Raw genomic sequence first — 21,151 nt, forward strand, 5'->3', positions numbered from 1 at the left:
TAAGCATGACAGGATTTCTTGGGTGAACCAGTTCACTAACAGCTATCAACAGTTTAATTACTCTTGAACTCCAATCAGTGAAAAACTATTATCTCAACAACTGTCAGACTAGAGCCCCAATTAAGAGTGTTAACAGCGATGCAAAGTAACAGCTGCAAGGAGAAAGCCCATCGCACAGCTGGCAGGGAGAACCTTCAAACACGAAAGCCCCAATGAAAGGTGCAACAAGTGAACAGGTCACCAGCAAAGACAAAGTTAATCCATCACCCAGTTACAGGTCAAAACTTTAATGTTGGTTGACTAGCTCATGGTGCTGCCATTTATGACACTGCTCAGCCAGGCCGTGGCAGAGATTTGTCCACTGCATGGTGCATTTGGCTGATGTTCAGCAGTGTGCTGCCTCACACACAGTCCCTTTAGCATGCAGACACAGGTCAAAGGGGTAATAATATTCCTTTTCTCTTGTGACAGCACACAAGATTCACAAAACATGAATTTCTGCAGCATGAGTAATTAGTGCTTGTGGAATAATGCACATTTCCCCTGGAAAACGAGGATTCCCTTCAAGGGCTGTCAGCAAAGTCAATGTAACATTGAGTTGACAGAAAATGATGAGGCACTGGGGAAAAAAGTAGAAACCTGCTTCTTTCAGAATATCCTTCCAGTGGGGGTTTTTTTTCCCTTTCTGGAGAAGAGAGATTTCCCTACAGGGGAGAGGCAACAATTCTTCAAAGAGGCAGGAGGGTTACATGGACAGGCAAACTGAAAAGGTCTCCCTTAAGGATTCCTAATTATAAGCAAAGGAAGGAATAAAATAAATTTTTAAAGTTGCCCTCTGCCAGTCTGTTCGAAGAGATCCAATTATCTTTCCATATCACACACCTGAGTGTGTTCACACAAGAAGAGCCCCTCTCCCAATACCCCAGGATGTTAGAACAATCCTAAAGAATTCACATTAAGTTGCAGGCTATGCAGAGTGTAAGTGTGTCTTCAGTAACAAGCGATTTTGCATACATTTGGGATCACAAAGAGCTAAATCAATATTAGTACAAAGATGAGGGTAACACCTTTGTAGCAGACCATCATTGCATTTGCTCTGCTACATGCTGGAGCACATATTATGGGTGCAAGTCTTACACTGATACTTAAAATGTCTCCACTAAGCCTTGAAAATGATCCTTCATAGTTTGGCTACAAGCCCAACCTCCAACATTTGCATTCTGAATCCAGATGTTCTGCTGGCACCCCCAGTGCACAGCATCAATAGTTTCAAACTGTGGCAAAACAAAAGAGTTCATTGGGACTGCTCCCCATTTTATTTTTCATGTCTCTACTCATTAAAAACCCACCAGGCAAATACCTGGGGGATTAGCATTTCTTATTCAGTAGGAATACCAGGACAAACACACAAAGTACTTTGTACTCTCTCTTGTTCATATCCGTCATCAGGCCATAAGATTTAAGTTGCTGCGAAAGGAGATGGGAAACATGTCAGCTGCAACAAATCCTGCAAGAATTTATCATTTTTTAGAGAAATAGTTACCAACTGGGCATTTGCAAAGCCTAACAGACAACACTCCAGGAAGAGCCACATGCTGCTTTGGAAGTTGCAGTCTGGTTATGCTGCAATATGTGGGAACTCACACTCAACCACCTATTTCCCTTCACTTATGTAGCAGGCATGGGATTAAGCATTTGTATGATAGGGGTGTTTGGAGAATAAATAAGCCATAGTTCTATAAAGGAGAAATTAATTTTGTACCTGCTGCTGGAAATTAAGCCTCTAAATTACATATGAAAACAGTATATGTCCATATATTTAGAACATTTACTGTGAGTTCAAAATAATTTTAATAAGTTAATAGTTAATTTTGAAAAGCTTAGAAGCTGTGAACAGTATTTATTTTGCAGAAATTCAGCACTGAAACATCAGTAGGTATTTGTCCCTAATGATATCAACAAAAGGAACAAACAAGTTTTACAAATCTTCTGTAGAACTGATACTCAATAAACTGTTAAGCACAGTTGATATTTGTAGCAATTAAGTTCCTAAATTAAAAATTTTCTTATACACTTTGTACATATGGCCAGTTTTTGTGGCTCATACTGTCAGCTACACTCTGCCTTCCCTCGCTCCAGCCCCAAGAATTTTGGTTTCCTTTCTACACCCCAGCATAGATGAAGGGAAAATTGGAACAGTTAGGACCCCCTCCTGAGAAATGAAAACTGGATTAAACTATTGCAGAATAAAGTGAGTATTGAACACTGTCCAACATGAAGAGCTCTGGTTTTGCTGTGGAAGGAGGTAATGTTATCTTTATTTTCTCCTCTTTTTCCCACTGCCTATCTGACTGAGAGCAGCCATGAATCCTGTGCTTTGTGCAGGACCCAGCATGCCTGGCAGAGCATGTGAGGTGTGATCTGAACACAGACAGCACTGGGATTCCTTCCCTCCGGGGACATAGGCCAAAAGTACCCAGTTTGGGGATAGAGAAGAATCCGTCACTACAAAACAGTCACTGAGCCGCCAAGCTGTCAAGGAGTTGAAAGGGGAATGTTACAGTGTGCCTACTCCTCAGCAAAACAAGCACCTCTGCTTTCTCAGGCATCTAAGCAAAATCATTTTTAACTGCATAATTTAATCTTGGGTACCTGAAATGCAACACAAGCAGAATTCAGATATCTAAGTCATCTTCTGGATCTTGGTCTAAGCATGCAAGTGGAACAGACCCATGCATGACACCAAGGACTACATTAAGCTTTTTAGTACATACACTTTCAACTGTGTAAGCAAACATTAATTAAATCCACACAATGTACCTGTGAGGTATGGTGAAGTAATGAGAAACATTTGCCCACTGCATAGAGCCCATTACAGAATATGGCATGCTTTGTGGTAAGTGAAGAAATGGCTGAACAGAAGCACATTTATAAAAAGCTCCAAATCTTTGCCTACAGCACATAATTCTCATTCATGCACAGATGCAAATACAGTGGCTTCTGTTGTCTTTTCTCACTTCCCAACCCTCATTCCTAAGCCATTCTAAAATACAAGTAGATTTTTCCAGTTTTGCTTCATTGCAAACAATCACAGATTCCAGCCTATTCAAACATCAACAGTCATTGATACCAGTTTTGACTGAAACACTAAGTGAGGTACGAAAGCAACAAACTTTAGATGTTTCTGTGACAACAGCTGTTTTCCACACACCATTGAGGCAAACAACCTTGAAACATGGACCATGTGGAATGGTGTACCTGGTTTAGTTCCAGCGTTGCTTTGTCCTGAAGTGACTTTCTTATCTTGTGTTTCAGAACCTTCAGTTGCTAAAATAAAGAAGAAAAGAAGATATTAATCAATGATTTTACTTAATAATAGGTCACTCACCTTATTATAATGAAACTTAAATATTGCTGGATTCCCTTTAAAATCACACTGTTCGAAGATGTGATCACCTTAATGCCATTCTACATCATTTTGCATAGAAAAAAAACCCCAAAGGCTACACAGAAGGCATTGAAGCCACAACACAAGTTCCCGATTCAAGTTGAATAAAGAGCCACAAGAAGATTGCATTTTAACAACATGTTTTAATAAGATGTATAAGATGACTTGCAGATCCCAGGTTTCTAAAGGTATGGTACAAGATACTGGTAAAAAACTTCTTTACAAATTTCTAACACTCCCATAATGCAGGACTGAAGAGAGGACTGTTAATGACCTGAATGAAGTCTAACGGAGGAGATATTCCCATTATTTGCAATAGACGTTTAATCAGGCCCTACCAGCCTAGAACAAGATGTAATTCTGGAGCTCTGAATGCCCTTTCAACAACCCTTTATAAAGAAAAAAAACCCAGGTGATTCATTACTATTATTCAAATCACAACCATGTCCTTGGTTCAGCATCTGTCTCTAATCAAAAAACAAGCCAAGAAATTAGATGCCATGATTTTTTTCATCTTACTACTCATCTTTGTATCCAGCAGTTCCACTATAGGAGTGTTTGAGTCCTGAACACACCAATCTGGGAACAGCCTGAAGGCAGACTGTAGGAATTCTAAGAAGCCTTCCACAAACAGCTTGAAAGTATTTGCAAGCAAGGATAAAAAGTTATAAATAAAGCTTAGGGGAGGAAAGACACCGATTCATTTGAACAAAAATATCACTAGAAATGAAAGTTGGAAAAAGCCCTGATTACTCCAGATTTAAAAGCTAAACAGGCATTACTGTATTAGACCCACTTTAGAAAACATAATTAAAACAAGTTTTCTTCGGAAGGCTCCAAGCAATTTCTTATGCATGTCAGCTTTACCAATATACACTCAGTACCTCAGTGAGTTCATTCCCGTCATGCCCTCACAGAAGTCTTTGTTTCCTTGCTTACCTCCTTCCACAAGCAAGTTTCAGGATTAATTTAGGGGGTGAAAGGTGGTAGGAAGAACCCATATGTTACATGTACTGTAGCTTTTTTGCAGGGAGAAGGTGGGTGAGGGAAATAGAAAAACAGTGTTTTCAAATGTTTAGTGTTCAAGAGCAATGTTTTGCCAAGAGCAGTGTTCAAAAATCACATCATCTCGCAATAAAAATGTGTGAAATCTTAAATAATTGTCAGACACTCCTCTCCCTGTCTTCTGTATTGAGTCTCTTGCAATAAACAGAAATAACCACTGTTGAACTTAAATACTGATTCCAAATGACAATAAGAACTGTAACACCTTAAAGGCAGCCCAACACAAGATTTTAGTATTTACCATTTTAAAGGCCTCTTACAAAAGATTAGTTTGACCTGTGGGTAGATGGATTGATTTTTGGAAGGTAATTTGAGCACCACTGAACACTTGCACCACCAGGCTTGGTAGGCTCTACCATTATCAAAATCCATACCTGGTGCTGGAGCAAGTCCAGAGAAGGCCAACAGAGTTGGTGCAGGGTCTGGAGCACAAGTGCTATGAGAAGCAGGTGAGGGAGCTGGGGGTGTTTAGCCTGGAGAAAGGGAGGCTTGGGGGAACCATATCGCCCCGTACAACTCCCTGAAAGGAGGGTGCAGTCAGGTGGGGGTCAGCCTCTTCTCCCAGAACAACAAGCAACACCATGAGAGGAAATGGCCTCAAGGTGCCAGGGGAGCTTTAGACTGGATATTAGGAAAAAATTCTCCCCAAAAGAGTAGTCAGCCATTGGAACAGGCTGCCCAGGGAAGTGCTGGAATCACCATCTCTGGAAGTGTTCAAAAATTTGAGGATGTGGCAGCTGGGGCCATGGTTTAGTGGTGAACATGGCAGTGTTACGTTAACAGCTGGACTTGATTTTAGAGGTCTTTTTCCAACTTTAACACTTCCGTGATTCTAAACTCTTTATATCTTACCTCCCCTTGAAGGTATGGCAGTAGTAAAACGAGATTTTATCCTGCATGTATAAACCATTTAGAACACTCTCAGAATGTAATTCAGTGGGACTACATCACAGTTCCCATCAGCCTGGCCTAGGGCATCACATAGAAAAGGAAACTGTCATAAAATAGAAAAAATACTATTTCTAAGAGTTAGTGAGTACACTGATGTTCTAAGAGTGTCAGCACAAATTTCTTTGCATCTTTCATACTGTATATGGTCATTATTTTCTTCAAGCATTGTGCCATGGGATTATGCAACACTCCATTAACTTCAGAACAGTGGTTTAAATGCCATCCAGAAAATACACTTGCAAAAAAGCCTATTACACGAAGTAATACTTTTTTCCCATATTTCCTTGTCTAACATTTCCTTGGAATATTTTGTGACACAGTTTGAATACACATTCATATGGCCACTCATATGACAAGTGATGAAAAGAACAGATGGCACACCATGAATTTTAACGATGCTGGATATCAAACAAGAATTGGCACAAGTATTTAGTAACCAGTGTAGGTGTGCTCCCACATAAAATACCTATTGCTCTAAGATACAAACAGATTAACCGGACAACTAAACATCTAAAATCCACACCTAAATATTGACAACACCAGTTTCAATACCTAACAGATGCTAGAAGAGTTATAATTTAACTACCTAATACTTGTTCTGCTGCTTATCTTGAACCACTACCTTTACATAAGGGAATAAAAGTTGCATAAAGAAGTGTTAGAGAAGGATAATTTTCTCTGAAGCACAGCTCCTCTCTCTCAGCTCTGCCATTACTATATGGCACAGCATGGAACAGAAAGTTGTGCCTCAGCTTCTCTCTGTGAAAAGAGAGGAAAGGGGCGGAGGGGGAGGCAAGAAAAGATATATATATTGTTACTGAATAATATGCATTTGTAAATGCTGAGCTTTCAAGTAAAACCAGTTGCAGGATAGAATTTGGTATATACCAAGACAAGTAAAAAACTGGCAGATTACTCCTAAAAGAGCAGTTTTGTAATGGAAATGAAATCTATTTTAGAAATCTTTGATCAGTTACGATATGTCTGTGTTCACAATCAGACAGGTTTAATCAATATTTCTATTACCAGGATAAATACAAGCTCTAGAAGGACTGACAAGCAATTTCATGTAGGATGTCAGCTCACCCCATGTCTCATACTGCCATTATAATTATAGTCAATTCCTACAGCAGTTAACAATCTCTGTACCAAGTACCTGTACCAAAGTTTAAGTCCTAAAAGGGGAAAAAACCACTTTATAATAATCAGAACTACTTCAAAAGAGCTGTTCCATGATCAGTATCTGTCAGACAAAAATGCCTTTAATAACCTTACTGTCTAAGGTGTTCCTCTTGAAGTAACAAAACCCATTATCTCCAGATTATCCAAAGGAGGCCTGTGTGAGCAGAAGTAGGAATTGCTAGCAGTGGGGAGCAAAACAAGTGCAAAGAGAAATTCTATATTAAAAAGATTCAAAGCTGATGAAAATTCCCATAGAAAACACTGAGAAAGGAGGAAAACTGTAAGCTTTTAGTGCTTCTTTACATGGCAGGTAAGCTCTGGACAAAGAAGACTAGCCTGAGAGACAAGATAATACATTCAAGGGGGAAAACTTAGTTGAGAATTATATCCCCTGGAAGGGTGTGCTGGAAAGCAGAAAGAACATTCACCCAGACCCTGGAAAAAGCACTGATTGCCAAACATTGAGATGGGAAGCATCACACTGGCATTTTGACAGGCTTTTTAAAAAACACAAGAGCTCTGCAGAATACAAACACTTATTTTTCAGACTGTGGCACATCAAGCACATGTTTGCACGATGTGAACCAGCTATTCCCAGTGAGGTGAATGGCAAACCAAAGGCACCACAGCAAGGCTGAGGAGCTGGAAAGAAGATGCTTAAGCTCTGTTCCACTGAAGAAGGGAATCAGCCATAAGACAGACACAGTTCTATTTCCAGAAGGTCTCTACCCCCCGAAGTGTAATCCTCAAGAGATTAAACACAGTATGAAGGGGCACTTGGGGACCACAAGCAAGAGGTGCTGCTCAGACCTGTGTCAAGGTCAGGATGTGCACAGCAGCCCCCCCCGAACTGCATCCTAGCACGGGTCTGGAAAGGGGAGCTGTACAAGGGCTGCAGAGCTGTGGATGAGAGCACAAGCACAGGAGAGCCCCAGGCCTGCAGAGAGCCATGTGTGCCTGACAGCGCAGGCACACCTCTGGGTAAAGGGTGCTCTGAGCACCAAAGGGGAGAGACCACCCTCCAGTTTCCTGCTCTAATTCTGCAGGTGAGAGAGAAATACTGAGAAGCAGCCACAAGAAAAAAGAAATAGCTAAATCAGAGGAGGAGGGATTACAGGGAAAAAAGAAAAAAATCTAGCTATTCTGTACCTGCCACTTGTCATCTAATCCCCCTGGTATGACTGAACAGCTACTTTTTTTAGCTGCCAAAGAGTGCTGGGGGTGTGTGTTGAGAGATAGGGAAGACATCAGAAATGACAGCTGGAACAAACTCATGCCTCAGTAAAAAAGTGCTGCCAATACATAGCTGAGGAAATTCAGCATTAAACTGGGAAATTTAGAACAGAGCTAACTGGGAACTGATACTGATATATTCTTTACTCCTTAGCATCCAATCCTGCTACCTCCAATTACTTCCTTATGAACACTGCTCAAAAAAAAAAAAAAATCCAAACCCAAACAAAAGCCCCACTCTTAAGTTCATTTGCTTATTTTATACAGCATGTCACGCCTGACATGCACAATCTAAAAAATGCATAGTTTGAACTACTCAGAATTAAGCAGAGAACAGAGTATTCTAAGTTTGTAGAAGTAATAATAAAGAAGTGGGTCTAGTCTAGGCAGTTTTTCTAGCCTAGGCAGTTTTATCTAGCCACTGGGAACAGTGGCTAGATAGCATGTCAGTCAAGTCAGAGGTATTGCTGTGCTGGGTGGAGTGTGTTCAAAGTGCAGATACAGGTCAGAGCTGACAAAGTTTATTAGCCTAAATTCAGAAACACATTAAGACCGAAGTCCTGAGTACCTGACTCACCGTAAGCACCTGAGCCTTCAGCAACTGGCTGTTCTGTTCTAAAGCAACATCAGTGAACTTTAAGACTAAAGAGTCTCTTTAATGGCAAAACTGGATTGTTTATCCTACAAGCAAATTCCCATGAGCCATGATCCAGGGGCTGAATACAAGGAAAAGCAGAGTTCAAAGCAAGTTAAAGCTTTTCCACTGCTTGTGACTTTTGCCTCTTCTTACATCCATAGTTTATGAATAAGACACGTAAAAACTACTCTTCATATTTACAGTAAAAATATATTTTGCAAGTTTTTAGCATTTCATATTCTTTGTGTTGCCAATAGTGACTATATATATTTAGACAAACAGTATACTAAGTAATATTTTAGTGCAATTTATTGTTTTAGAGTTAAGTAATGTGTTCATTAAATACTTGTACCCCATACTTACCTTCTACTTGCATTTTAAAATTGTAAGCTTGGGAACAAAGGAAAGTAATCTTTCCAGAGATAAAGAGGTCTCAAAGTTCTATGGCTGGCCAAAAATTACCAAGATGCATGCAGTGCAGCTGATAGATAAAAAAGTAAAAAACAAGCATCTGGATGTTTAATATTAAAACCTTCCGAGTAAGTCAGGACAAAATTCTGATCTGCTCTCTTCTTTAGAAGTGTTGGGGAAAATAAGTTGTAAATAATCCAATTTAAAAACTCACTTGTTAGAAGCTAGTTTTCAAAATCCACTTGTCAATAATGACTCTGAAACTTCCCCTCAAGAAGAGCTCGGGTGAGTTTTGGCCTGGAAACTTGTTCCAGCACAGTTGGAGACAATGTTTTCTGGTGCTGCTGCACTGTACTGGACACTGGACAGACCAAATTTCTTATGCTGCTGCTTCTGCCGTCTGTGTCTGAGCTGAACACTTGGTCAATGCTACTCCTTGCTGTCACAGTATAAGTACACTGGAGTCCTAATCTTGTTCAGGGCCTGATATGCTTTTTCAGAAAATTATTATAAAACAGTGCTTTGAGTGAACCAAAATTGTACTGCCACCAACACTGGCTTTGCTTTTGTAAACTCCCATGCCTGCAAACATGACCAATACCAAAGTCAAGTCCTTCAAAACAAGATAGGAAGGAAATTCTCACCTTCAACTAACACATGCTACAATATGACCCTGCTGAGAGGCTTGAAGATGGATTAGAGACCCAAACACAACAGTTTGAACACAAAACCAAACCATCTCCTTTCTCTCATCACCAAAATCCATTTGTACATACGGCACAGAAGAGCTGTGTCCAAGACAGTTACTCTGACCCTTAGACCATGCAGGAGCACAGGAACTAAGCATCAGCATTTTATCAATATAAAAAATCTCCTCCTTTTCTCCCCTTCTTCAACAACTTAAAACTTCCCTTCTGTGCAGGAAGTAATAAATGGTGCCTTGTGGGTTGCTGTTGGCTTCCAAAGAGCAATGAGCCTGACAGCAGTCAGCTCCTATTCACAGACCATTTTGAAGCAACCTTCATCCTTTGAAGCCCTTGCTGCAGAGCCCTTCCTGTGTAGCAGATGTGCTGTCCTGGTAGTTGGCAGATGCTCCCTGAGCAGTTGCTGAGGACAGGAGCAAAAGGGCACAGTAAGAAACCCCTGCTCACATTCACTCAGGACAAAGAGCTTCCTAGTGCTTCCAGGAAGGTTCAGAGACCAGTTCAGCAGGGAGTTCAACAGACAGGCTCAGAGCAGTGCTGGGACTGAGCTCAGGATGGGAAACAAGAGAAGTATCTGAGGACTGTAGGACCTAGGTTGCAGGAGAGACAAGAAGAGGCACAACTTCAACATGCATCTTGCAGAAGCTTGCTCTCAAGAGATGTAAGCTTTCTAGGGAATGGGGAAACCAAGACACTGATGGTGCACTGCCCTTCTTTCAGGTTAATCCTTTGGGGAAGAGCATACAGATAGGAAAAGAACTGAAGCACCAGCTTGGAAACTACATATATACTGTCCACACTCCATTCCACCCAAAAAACTCCAAGCCCTCTTGAAAGCAGTGAACACCAGGTTCAAAGGAAGCACTAGAAAGATTTCTCTAACAGAGCTACCACTTCAGAAGCAAAATAGAAACACATCAAAACCAACTCCTTCAGGCTTCTTAATTTAAATTCTTCAGAAAACTCTAGGCAGGATGGGTAGGGCTATACCATCAAATAAAAATCTTTTTGTAACAAATTTTTGTTCTAATTTACACTGATAAAATTATTTCAGGAGCTTTACAAGGTTTTCCCAACTACTACAGCAGTGAGACAGTAAGAACTGCACGAATTCTGCAGAAGGCTTGGATCTAATGCACTCCAGTGTTCTAAAACTAAAATCTAGATTTCTGTTTTGAAATAATAAAGACATGTACCTAATTTTGGTTAGATGTCAACACTCAGATTCTCTTGTTAAGGGGAGTAGGTTGAAGTGATTTCTGACAGAAGTAAGGTGAACCAAGAATACTTCCAGACTATAGATCAGATTGCTTTTTTTTTTTTAATGCAGGCAATACAAGTCTTCACAATTTCAGATAAAAACTTTAAGAAATTTCCATCATTAGAAAATGGAAAAATGCCTGTTCTTTTACAGCCTAAACAGCAGTACTTAGAAAGTACGATAGGAAGTTAGAGGTTTGAGTCAGAAGAGAGACAGAGTATCTGTTTCGTTTCTATTAACTGAACCATGCCTTATTTATTCATGCCTTATTTAAACACACCTATTAATTAATTTTATATTAAAATATTTTCAATTCTTAAAAGCTTAATGCTTTAGTACATCTTTTCATACTTCCAACAGTGTGGAACTTACCAGTCTGGTTTGCAAATGTAAATAAATTATATGACACCAAGCTGCAGTGACCAGACCAGTTCCTTTTGCTCTGGCACTCATCATAGAAGTCTACCATCAGAGTTGCCAAACAAAGCACTGTTACCAATGTTCCTCATCTCTAATGTCCTGGCTGAGCAAAGCAGAGTGAAAACTCCCCCAGCATTAGTGTTTACTGCTCATGGAATGGTATAGAAGTTGCCATTGTTTTCATCATATTGTAGACTAGAAAGATAAACAGATGATTTAAAACCGTCACAGCTAATTCAGCACTCAACTGCAAAACATTAAAATCATAAGCATTAATAGATTTCTTTGGAAAGAATCCGCAGACATAAACCTGGATGATGCAACTGGCTTTAGGGAAAGGGACAACTTTTTCCTTTTTTTTTAAAGATTAAACTTGTGTAACTGTTCCATTGGGAAATGCATATTTATAAAAGATTACTTTTGGCTGACTATGTCAGCTTTAAAAAGCATTGTATCCTAAAATATTAAATAACATAGAAGATACCAAACCAAGTGCATTGGTAGGGAGAGTCTTAGAATCTCCTAAGGATGATAAAAGGAACACAGTGTCTGTAACAGCATTTTTTAAAAAGTTGACACTCATATCCTCTGGATAATTCTATTTCATCATCTTACTGCAATATTGAACAAGGATATTAACATTAAAGGATCCCTGGAAAAAAGGTCCCTGTTTTCTGCTGAAAAAGCCTGTGCTGTGAAGCCAGGTCTGCAGCTGACCAGAAGGCTGGCAAGCTCACCCAGATGCAGGTGAGACAAGTGAATGGAAGCTTTTTAATTACACATCACCAAAATGAAAGCTGAAATGCCACTGCCTGAGGGCATGCAGGACAACCTCAGTTCCAGGCAGCCAGCAATTTGTGCTGTGCAGCTTGTCTTAGGCCATGTGCTCTTCAAACACCAAAGGCAGGCAATGTGCAAGATGCAGTGATTTATTTGTGAGACTGTTTTACAAGGGCAAACACCTTCAGCAAAGGTGCAAGAGTACCAGCTGCTTCTCCTCCTCAGATTTCTCACTGCTGCAGGCAGCATTTGCTACCACAGTGTCAGACAGATTCCCATACCCAGGATCAGTGTCAGTGTATTGCTGCAGTAGTTGTACATGGAAGGTCACCTCAGAGATTATGTGAAATGGAGAACCTGTACAATTTTCTAGATGAAAAACTCTTCTGGAGTTCAACTAGAGATCATTCTTCAAACTATGAGGTAATTCCCGTGAGTCATTCCAAGTCACAATGAAGCTTACACCTACTGCTGAGAAATGGAGAGTTAGGCATAGACCAGCCTGCTTTCTATATCACACCGATTCCAAGGTGAGATTGCTTGGCTGCAGAAAGCAACTTGAGTTGCTTGATATCCATTATTTGATATCCTTGCTCAGAGGGCACAATGATCAAAGTATATTGCAGCCTGTGAGCGTTAGTGAGACAGCAACTGCAGTAAAGTGAATGTGGGCATGGAGAGAAGGGGAAAATGGATACTTTGCTATACATTGCTCTATTGAGCAATTTGATCTTGAGATACAGCAATTTTTGAAAACAATGCAATCTCTTTGGTCTCAGATTTGCAAAAAGAGGACATAATCACTTCTCCCCACCAAAGTAAAATAAAATGAAACATTCTTTTGATGCAATACATATTTTTAATTTAAATGAGTATGTCACAAAATGAACAGTATCTACAGATTAATTTAGGATACTCCCACCAACACAGAGCTTTCCAGACTGACAGTGTTTTCTTCTTGCCACCCCACTGACATATATAAGTCACCACACCCCCACTGAACTCAGTGCACACCCATGCTTTCATTTATCCTTTCAACTCTACCGACTTAGCTCCCTGTGCACTGAAGTTCATAGTTATCATCCCCGTGACTTCATGTTTTAGACAGAGTACACCCATAATAGTGGCACTTCTGCCACCACAGAACCGCAGAATAAATCATAGAATGGTTTGGGTTGGAAGGGACCTTAAAGATCATCTACTTCCAACCCCCCTACAATGGGCAGGAACACCCTCCACTAGAGATCAGGTTGCTCAAAGCTGCATCCTACCTGGCCTTGGACACTTCCAAGAATGGGGCATCCACAGCTTCCTGGGCAACCTGTTCCAGTGCCTCACCAGCCTCATGGTGAAGAATTTCTTCATGCATGGCAGCATACTGATCATTCAAAAGCAAGGCAGTACTGTTTTTCTGTATCACAGTGATTAATTCCTTTCTACAGCAACCAAGTGATTCTGTTGCCTTGTGGGGACATCCCCACACATGCAGACCATTTTCAAGTGTGGTCTCAGTGTGCCCCGTGTAAGAACAAACACATGTTGTCTTCACCAACATCCGAATGCTAAGCCTTGCCCTTGCCAGGTGAGGTTTAGACCATGGAAACAAATGAGGTTTTAGAAGTGTTTTCCATAGGGAAAAAATTTAGATAGGTACTGGCTTTCTGAGCATCATATAGAAGAGATAGATTTCAGTAGCTTTTTTTCTGCTTTCATAATCTCTCTCTGCTGTGTGTGCAACTGCAAGCATACTCTAAAACTAGGGTACTTCTAGCATTTCCCACACACACAAGAGCAGCTGCAAGAGGCATAAGACACTTAAAAAATGAAGTGATACAAACTTTCTAAGCATTCGAAAGTTCAAAAATAGGACTGTTCTCCTTCAAAGCCTTCTTTCTTTGGTTACTCTGCACTGCCATCTTACACAGCTATACAAGTGAGAGTACAACACAGTTCTCCCACTGCATTGCTTTAAGAATACATTCACCATCTCCCTGACCTTCTGGGTACCTCCAACCACTTTCTTTCTACAGAGCTTCAACCAACAGTACAGCAGCTCTCACTGGATTCCAAGTTACTAACCTGCCACACAAATGACAATTCCCTCACTACCCATCCCTATTAAAAGATACCTACAATAAATCTTAAGAGAAATCCATTATCCAAGATTTCCCCTCCTCTGCTTTCAATTACTTTAAACTCAGAATCACTGTGTCTGCTGAACTAAGTGAACTCCTGGCCTTCATCCAGTAATGCTTAAAAGCATCTTCAGTCTCATCCTTTTGCGCCTATGAAGAAGATTGGGTTGCAAGAGTAACTTTGTTCAATTACCTCATTTGGGAGGGAATAAATGGTTACTCATCACAAGAAGAGAAACAGGATAATTTCAACCCAGCCTATTGATTTAGTGGCTATTTTCATCTTACAGTCAGCCATAATAGAAGTACATTTGCACAAACAGACAAGTGGCCTTAGACTGAAAGTGTTTCATGCCCATTGTGGTTTAGTTTCACAGGCCAACTCCCAATAAACTGCTCTGCACTGGCTCTGACAACTGCCTTTGGTGAGATCTTATAAATCTTTTACCAGAGAATGAGTAAAACTTAGGATGTTCAAAACACAAGAAGAGAGGATAAGGGGGAAAAGAAGAAGTATTATTTAACGCTAACAGGCTAAGGCACTTAGTGGTCCATGCAAAGGAACATTGCGTAAACTTTGCTGTAACTGGCTACAGAAGCGGCAGAGTTTTCTGCAAGATGCAGCTTCTAAATAAAATAATGAAGTACCACAACCTTGTTTACTAAGGAAAAAGTTCATTGCCATGTGGGTTTCAGCTCCTGACTTGGCACCCTGAACTGAACGTGGGAGAGCCGTGTCAATACCAGGCTCCACTGCAGAGCTTGACTTGGCTGAAAAGCTATGCTGCTCCTGGTACCTAATTATCTTCACACAGCAACACTTTAGGCCACTTAGATTTATGCCTGGCACATTTGCTGGGATTTCTCTTCCAGAGAGATAAATTCTAGACTACCTATATGTTAGTGAAATCAATACAAGTAACATAGGTAATCATTTCATTGCTGCAGGGTTTCCCAGGGAATGCTCCCTGCAGCTCAAATTTTGCAGAGATGTTCCGAGTCCTCCTTCCGGCCTCAGAAAAATAAAACATGAATAATGCCTGCAAGTTGCTATAGCAACAACCACCTCTCAACTAAAGACAGCAGGAAGATTCACAGAAGCCAGGCTTTGTTTATATAACCTACTCTGGACAGACAATTATTTCCGAAACAGTTAAAACTACAAAGACTCTGGGCTGTTATTTAGCAGTTGAGCTCCTGGATGCACACATTCAAGCCATTACTTTAATTCAGAGTACTCTTGCCTGAGGAAAACAGGCAGTTTTCTGGTAGCCTGCCTCTGCCTTGCTGGAAGGGATGCTGTAACTACTCAGAGCAAGTGCAACACTCCATTTGCTGTTTCTTCTCCTGTTCTTTATATAAAAGATATATCCTATGGACTGCAAGCTAAATAAAACAAGCACTTAGTGTGGTGCAAAATACATATATGCAGAAACAGTGTAGCAAAAAGGAAGGTTTCCTACCACTGCTGAGCAGGGAACAGAGCTGAAACACTGACTTAAGAAAATGTATTTCTGTTGCATGACTTATCCTTAATCACTTCAATCACTGTCAAAAATAAAAGCTGTGCCAGGCCTACACCATCATATTTAAGGAGGCAGAAGACAAATACAGCTAATAGCAGCCAAGAGCTCAACAAGATTCTCAAGACACCACTTACAGGAAAACTTGTGTTTCAAAGTAAACATCATAGGAAACTGGAAAATTTATTTTCAGTTCAGGGAGCCATTCTTTACTGCTGTCCAGCTGTCAGGAAATAGAGCTTCCTGAGGAGCTATGTATTGCTTGGCAGAAAGGCAGCAGAATCTAATTGCTAATTACAACAGTCCATGCACAGAACTGAGTCTGCACAAACAATAATTCCTGAGCTCCATGTATTTGGAAAAATTATAATAAATGAATATGTGTTTAGAAAGGCAAGGATATTATTTCAATAGGAAGGTACTTACATGCAATCTTTAAATAACATCAACGGTTAGTTTTAAAAAGTCTTTATTATGAATACATCAAATGGTTACTAGAGCTCTTTGGCCTTTGTGTTACAAGAATAATTCATCACCAAAATTCATCATCAAAACCAAAGTATATTTTTTACTCAGGTTCTCTCTTGGACCTGAGGCTGAGTGTCACACCGCTAAAAAGTGCATCTTTTCTTTATACACACCCCACACTGTCCACACAAATGCACCACCTGCAGAAGTCTTTTAAAAAATAAAAACTTGTTTCTCTATAGAATCTCCATGGGCAGCTGATTTCTCTCAGACACAGACCACTCTATTGGAAGCACAAACATTTGCCCTAAGTCCAGTACTACAACAGCTCTTCATACATCATAAATGCGTAAAACATTCCAAGTCCACGCAGGTTCTCTTTTAGTTCCTTAAGCATTGGTGTGATTGCCTTTCCAAGCAATTGCTTGTTAGCTCTCTTGGTGATTGGATTGCCTGACTGCCATTATTTGAAGCTCTTAAGCCTTTGGAGACATATATTTCACTTTTTCCCCCCCTCTACAGTCTTCAGAGAAACCTTTTGTCTCTGACTGACTCGCTTTTATTCTAAGGACTTTCCACAATTTCAAAACCAGTCTGAGAGGATTAAGCCATATTTGGGTTACAAAAACCACTGAAAATTAAGTCCTCTGAAGAAAAAATACAAGTAAGAATGGGCTGCTACAGAAAATAAATCAAACCAAGCATTTCTTGGTCTGTTTTCCTAACAGGAGTAACATAAGTCTTTCCTGACCTCCTTCCACTGCTTTTAGTTTGAGATATATATATATATATAGGTAGTCTGTATATCCAACAAATCAAAGAGGGTCTTGAAAAAAAGTATTATTGTCATTGTATTTGATGCCTTAGTTATGTGGATAAAAGCCACCATGGTGCTGTTTGGATTGTGTCTAACAGAGAAAACATAGAATAAGTGTTGAAGTTGTTGCCTTGCTTTTCAGCTCTAATTTTTAATTGTTTTATAGTGATGATGCAACAGAATATGCAATGAAAAACATCTGAGTAAATACAGCAATATGCTATAATAATAAAAAAAACCCCTATTTAGCACCAAGTTTCAAGTATTCAAGAATAAAAACCAAACCTAGATACTACTTTAAACTAAAACCCTCCAGTGTCCAGTATTTTGCCTCTCATTCTTAATATTAAGACATGCACAAACAGCTTTTGGACTGTTTCTAGTAACTAAACTACAGACTCTCAGAAGTTGTTTAAAGTTTCCATTAAGCTGTGTCATCACAGGGATGATCAGGTATGCAGCACTACTGAGATAGATCAAAACCTGACTTCATTCACAGTTATTTAGCCTTACTGATGGGAGGGCTATTAATTTTCAATAACACAATCACATGCTTAATTATTTGATAGTATGTCATGTATAAGTTGTATTAAATCAAGTTGCAGGGTCAAGTTTTACACTGAGATTTCCTAACTTTTCAGTGCTTGGACTTGAAACCCTAAAAGTTAACCAAAAGCTCGCATAATGCACTGACATGTAGCAGTCACCTAAATTTAAAAACATACAAGCATTAAAAATAGGTAACTTTACATACCAGCAAAATTCCTTTCCACTAGCTGCCCCCCTGTTCCTCTTATCCTACTGAACGATATCTTTGGACCCTTTCCTCATGTTACATCCCCCTCCATGTTTCCTCAACCTCCTTCTTTTGCTCCTGAAGCTGCTACACTGCAAGTCTCTTCTCTTGCCTGTCTCCTTTTTACCCCTGTAGTTCTCTGGGCAGCACTGTTCTAACCCAAACACATCCTCATGCCCACCTCTCCCTAGAGGCATCACATCACTCTTCCTGCAAACCCAAGCAGCAGGCACCTGGGCAGCACAGGAGAAAAGCAAGCCTCTACACTCCTAGTTGATGCACCTGGCGCCAAAGCTGCCTGCAGACACCAGGACTTTTTTTCCCTGGCTGCTTCCCCTCAGACCCCAGACGTGAATAATTCGAACACCGATTGGCCCAAAGCATTTGAGAGGAAAGGCTGCTGCCCCAGTTCAGCCAAAAATCCTGGACAAAACCACAACACTCAAATGCTGAATGCATCCCTGACCGGCATGAGCTAGCTGTGACTTTTTATGTCACTAGTTTGAATGGCTTTTCATAAGGTCAGGAGGAGGCATAGCTCTAAAACCAAATTCATACTGTACCCAGTTTCAAATCTTTTCATTAAAGCATTGTGGCCTTAAGCCATCCCTTGAGACTGATAGTAAGATTTTTTTTCAAGAAGCAAAAGTCCCTATTGCTTTCCCAGGCCTAATTCTTTAGCAATTGGTCCATTTGCTGAAGATGAACAAATTAAAAAGGAGGGAGAGAACCTGGCAGAAGAGAAATAGAGACCAAACCATTTAAATCTATCAGAGTTGTAAAGAGATTGAAACAAGACTCTTTAAAGGGGGAATGTTATGCAACCTTTATTATTTGCCATCTGCCTTGTAAAATTCAAATTAAGCATGAGAAGGATAAAATTCTCACTTGGGGTTATTTTATTATGCAAAACATCTTGATTTTACAACATCACTGAAATGCTACATGGAATTACAGCTCTTTAATACAATAAAGTGGCTTCCTCTTTATTGCAGATTGAGAAAACAAAGAATGTAGACCTCTAAACCACATACTTCATTGCAGTAGCCTAGCCTTGACAGACATAACAACAAAGATGAAAGATTCCAATCCCTCTGATAGCAAAGCTAAACATTTCATTTCATGAAAGGTCTTTGAATTTGACCCCAGAAACAATAAGGACTTGTTAATAATATTTTAGATAGTATTTTATAACATTTAGAACATTCTATATATATTTTATATATTTTGTGTCCCTGTCTTTAAGTAGTAAATGTTTTACAAGAATGGCTAGACTAAGCTCTAGTGTACCAAGTATACCTCTAGGATTTATTTTGGTTCAGACCATCTTCTTGGTTCTGATTCTTGTGTTTGGTCAACCAAAAGAGAGAAAAAAAATGGACTGTGTCTCATTACAGTGTTTATTACGAGTGACTTATGTCAGTGCAATACTTCAAAGTATTGCTCTCTAATGCACATCAAATATTCCACTTCAGCAAATAAAAAGAAGCCTCACAGAAATATATGCATTACACAACAGGAGAAGAAAATAGCTGAGCACCATAATGCTGCAATCGTAGTATTGGACTCCGTGCAGAAATGCATTGTTCACCATATTGGAGGTATATTTCTGGAAGCGCAGGCAGCCCGTGCTGGATGCCTGATAGCCATTGGTAGCAGGTCCAGTAACTTCAGACAGGCTGACTACACCTCCCTTTTTTGCCCTGAACAGGGGAAGTGGGGATGGAAAAGTGCTCGAGGCTGCTTCATCTTCAGGTAAGTCACTCAAGCACTGTCCTCCAGCCCTTCACTTTGCTCACAGAGACAGTGGTTGGGAGGCTGGCTGCCAGAGCCATTAAGTTTTCTTGTGTGCAACCACTGAACGGAACTGGCTCCATACCCACAATGCAAGAGTTCCCAGAAATTACCTGCAGGATCTCCACACTCCCCTTCCTGGCTGGACTAAATTATAACATTTTTGCTTATTTGGGAGACACACACCAGGTTTTGTTGCATAAACTTGGGACCACATAGATCAGTTACTGCTGGCATCAGGCTAGTACTAAGCGCTGCCTGGGCTCTCTGTATTGCACTGTAAAAATTATTTTTAGGGTGCAAATGGACTTATCTAAAAGGTTATTCTTTTAAGCCTTGCCCATGTGCATTGCCATTCCACAGGGAGACAGAACTCATCGAACCTGCTTCAATCCTTCCTAAAAGTATTTTTAGGGCAGTGAGTAGCTCACTACCAGTGAGGTTCCAGGCTACAAGATTATTAAAGCCCTATGGAATGTGACTAAAATACATCATCCAAGTCCACCTTACTGGTTTATCTTCATTCAACACAATGAACGTTTCAAAGTCAATCACACTGCAGCATGATGCTGCTGTGTAAGAGAATCACCTTGCTTCACAGCCCTTTGATAAGCACAGCCAAGCAGAACATCATTGACCAGGCTCTGAACAATTAGGATTCATATCACAACTATACAATAGAGGACACAATAACAAGATTCACTCTGTTTCTGTCCAAAACACTTTAAAATGTTACTTCCAACAACTGGAATGCCAACTAACTTATTTTCATCAGTGCTTACCTATTGCCGTGCCAGCTTTGCAATTAAAACAAACAAAACCAAAATAAAATTGTCAGCACTTTTTACTTCCAACAAGCACTTCTCCTGCTTTTAATGGAAGATCAATGCCAAAAAGCTGATGCAACTAGAGACAAACACTGCAAAACTAAGCTAGACAGCACTTTAAAGGTGCCCTCAACCTTTTCATCACCTACCAGTTCTTGTCTGTGAGCAGCAGGTCCAGCAGAGCATGACTCCTAGTCAGTTCACTGATCACCTGCATCAAGAATTGTTTTGGAATGTGTTGAACTCCCCTCCTGGTTTCTAGCACCCAACTGCATTTCCCTTCCAGGAGAGTGTTTAAGAGACACCCGTGAGCCCGTGACTGAGGCTCTCTCCAGCTACCTGAAGGCAGCAGCACTGACATTTCTATTGGCTCGTCACCCACCCCAGGCCAAGCTCCAACCATTCAAACCACTCCTTTATTAGAGAGCACAATCCCTCCTCTTTAGACCCTGACACTAGCTCAGTTGGTGAGAATATGGTGCTAAAAACACCAAGGTTGTGGGTTTAATCCCTGTAAAAGCCATTCACTTAAAAGTTGGACTTGATGATCCTTGTGGGTCCTTTCCAACCCAGAATATTCAGTGATCTGCGAGCTGTCCACTCTCTTTTTTCTCTTTTCATGCAGTAAAGGGCCTGAAATACCTCTCAATGCTCTTCAGTTGACAAGTCCCATGCTATGCATGGTCTGACAACAAGCCT

At 40.3% G+C, this 21,151-nt stretch overlaps 1 protein-coding gene across 1 annotated transcript in view; it reads right to left on the reverse strand.

Moving 5' to 3' along the window:
• MAP7 (microtubule associated protein 7) overlaps positions 1 to 21,151 on the reverse strand; it is a 97,676-nt gene that overhangs the window by 43,295 nt on the left and 33,230 nt on the right. The window contains exon 2 of the mRNA XM_082303001.1: positions 3,259 to 3,327. Coding sequence (XP_082159127.1) covers positions 3,259 to 3,327 — 69 coding nt within the window. The remainder of the gene's footprint in view (positions 1 to 3,258; positions 3,328 to 21,151) is intronic.

The sequence above is a fragment of the Coloeus monedula genome (assembly GCF_965178545.1).
Source record: "Coloeus monedula genome assembly, chromosome: 2".
Lineage (NCBI taxonomy): Eukaryota > Metazoa > Chordata > Aves > Passeriformes > Corvidae > Coloeus > Coloeus monedula.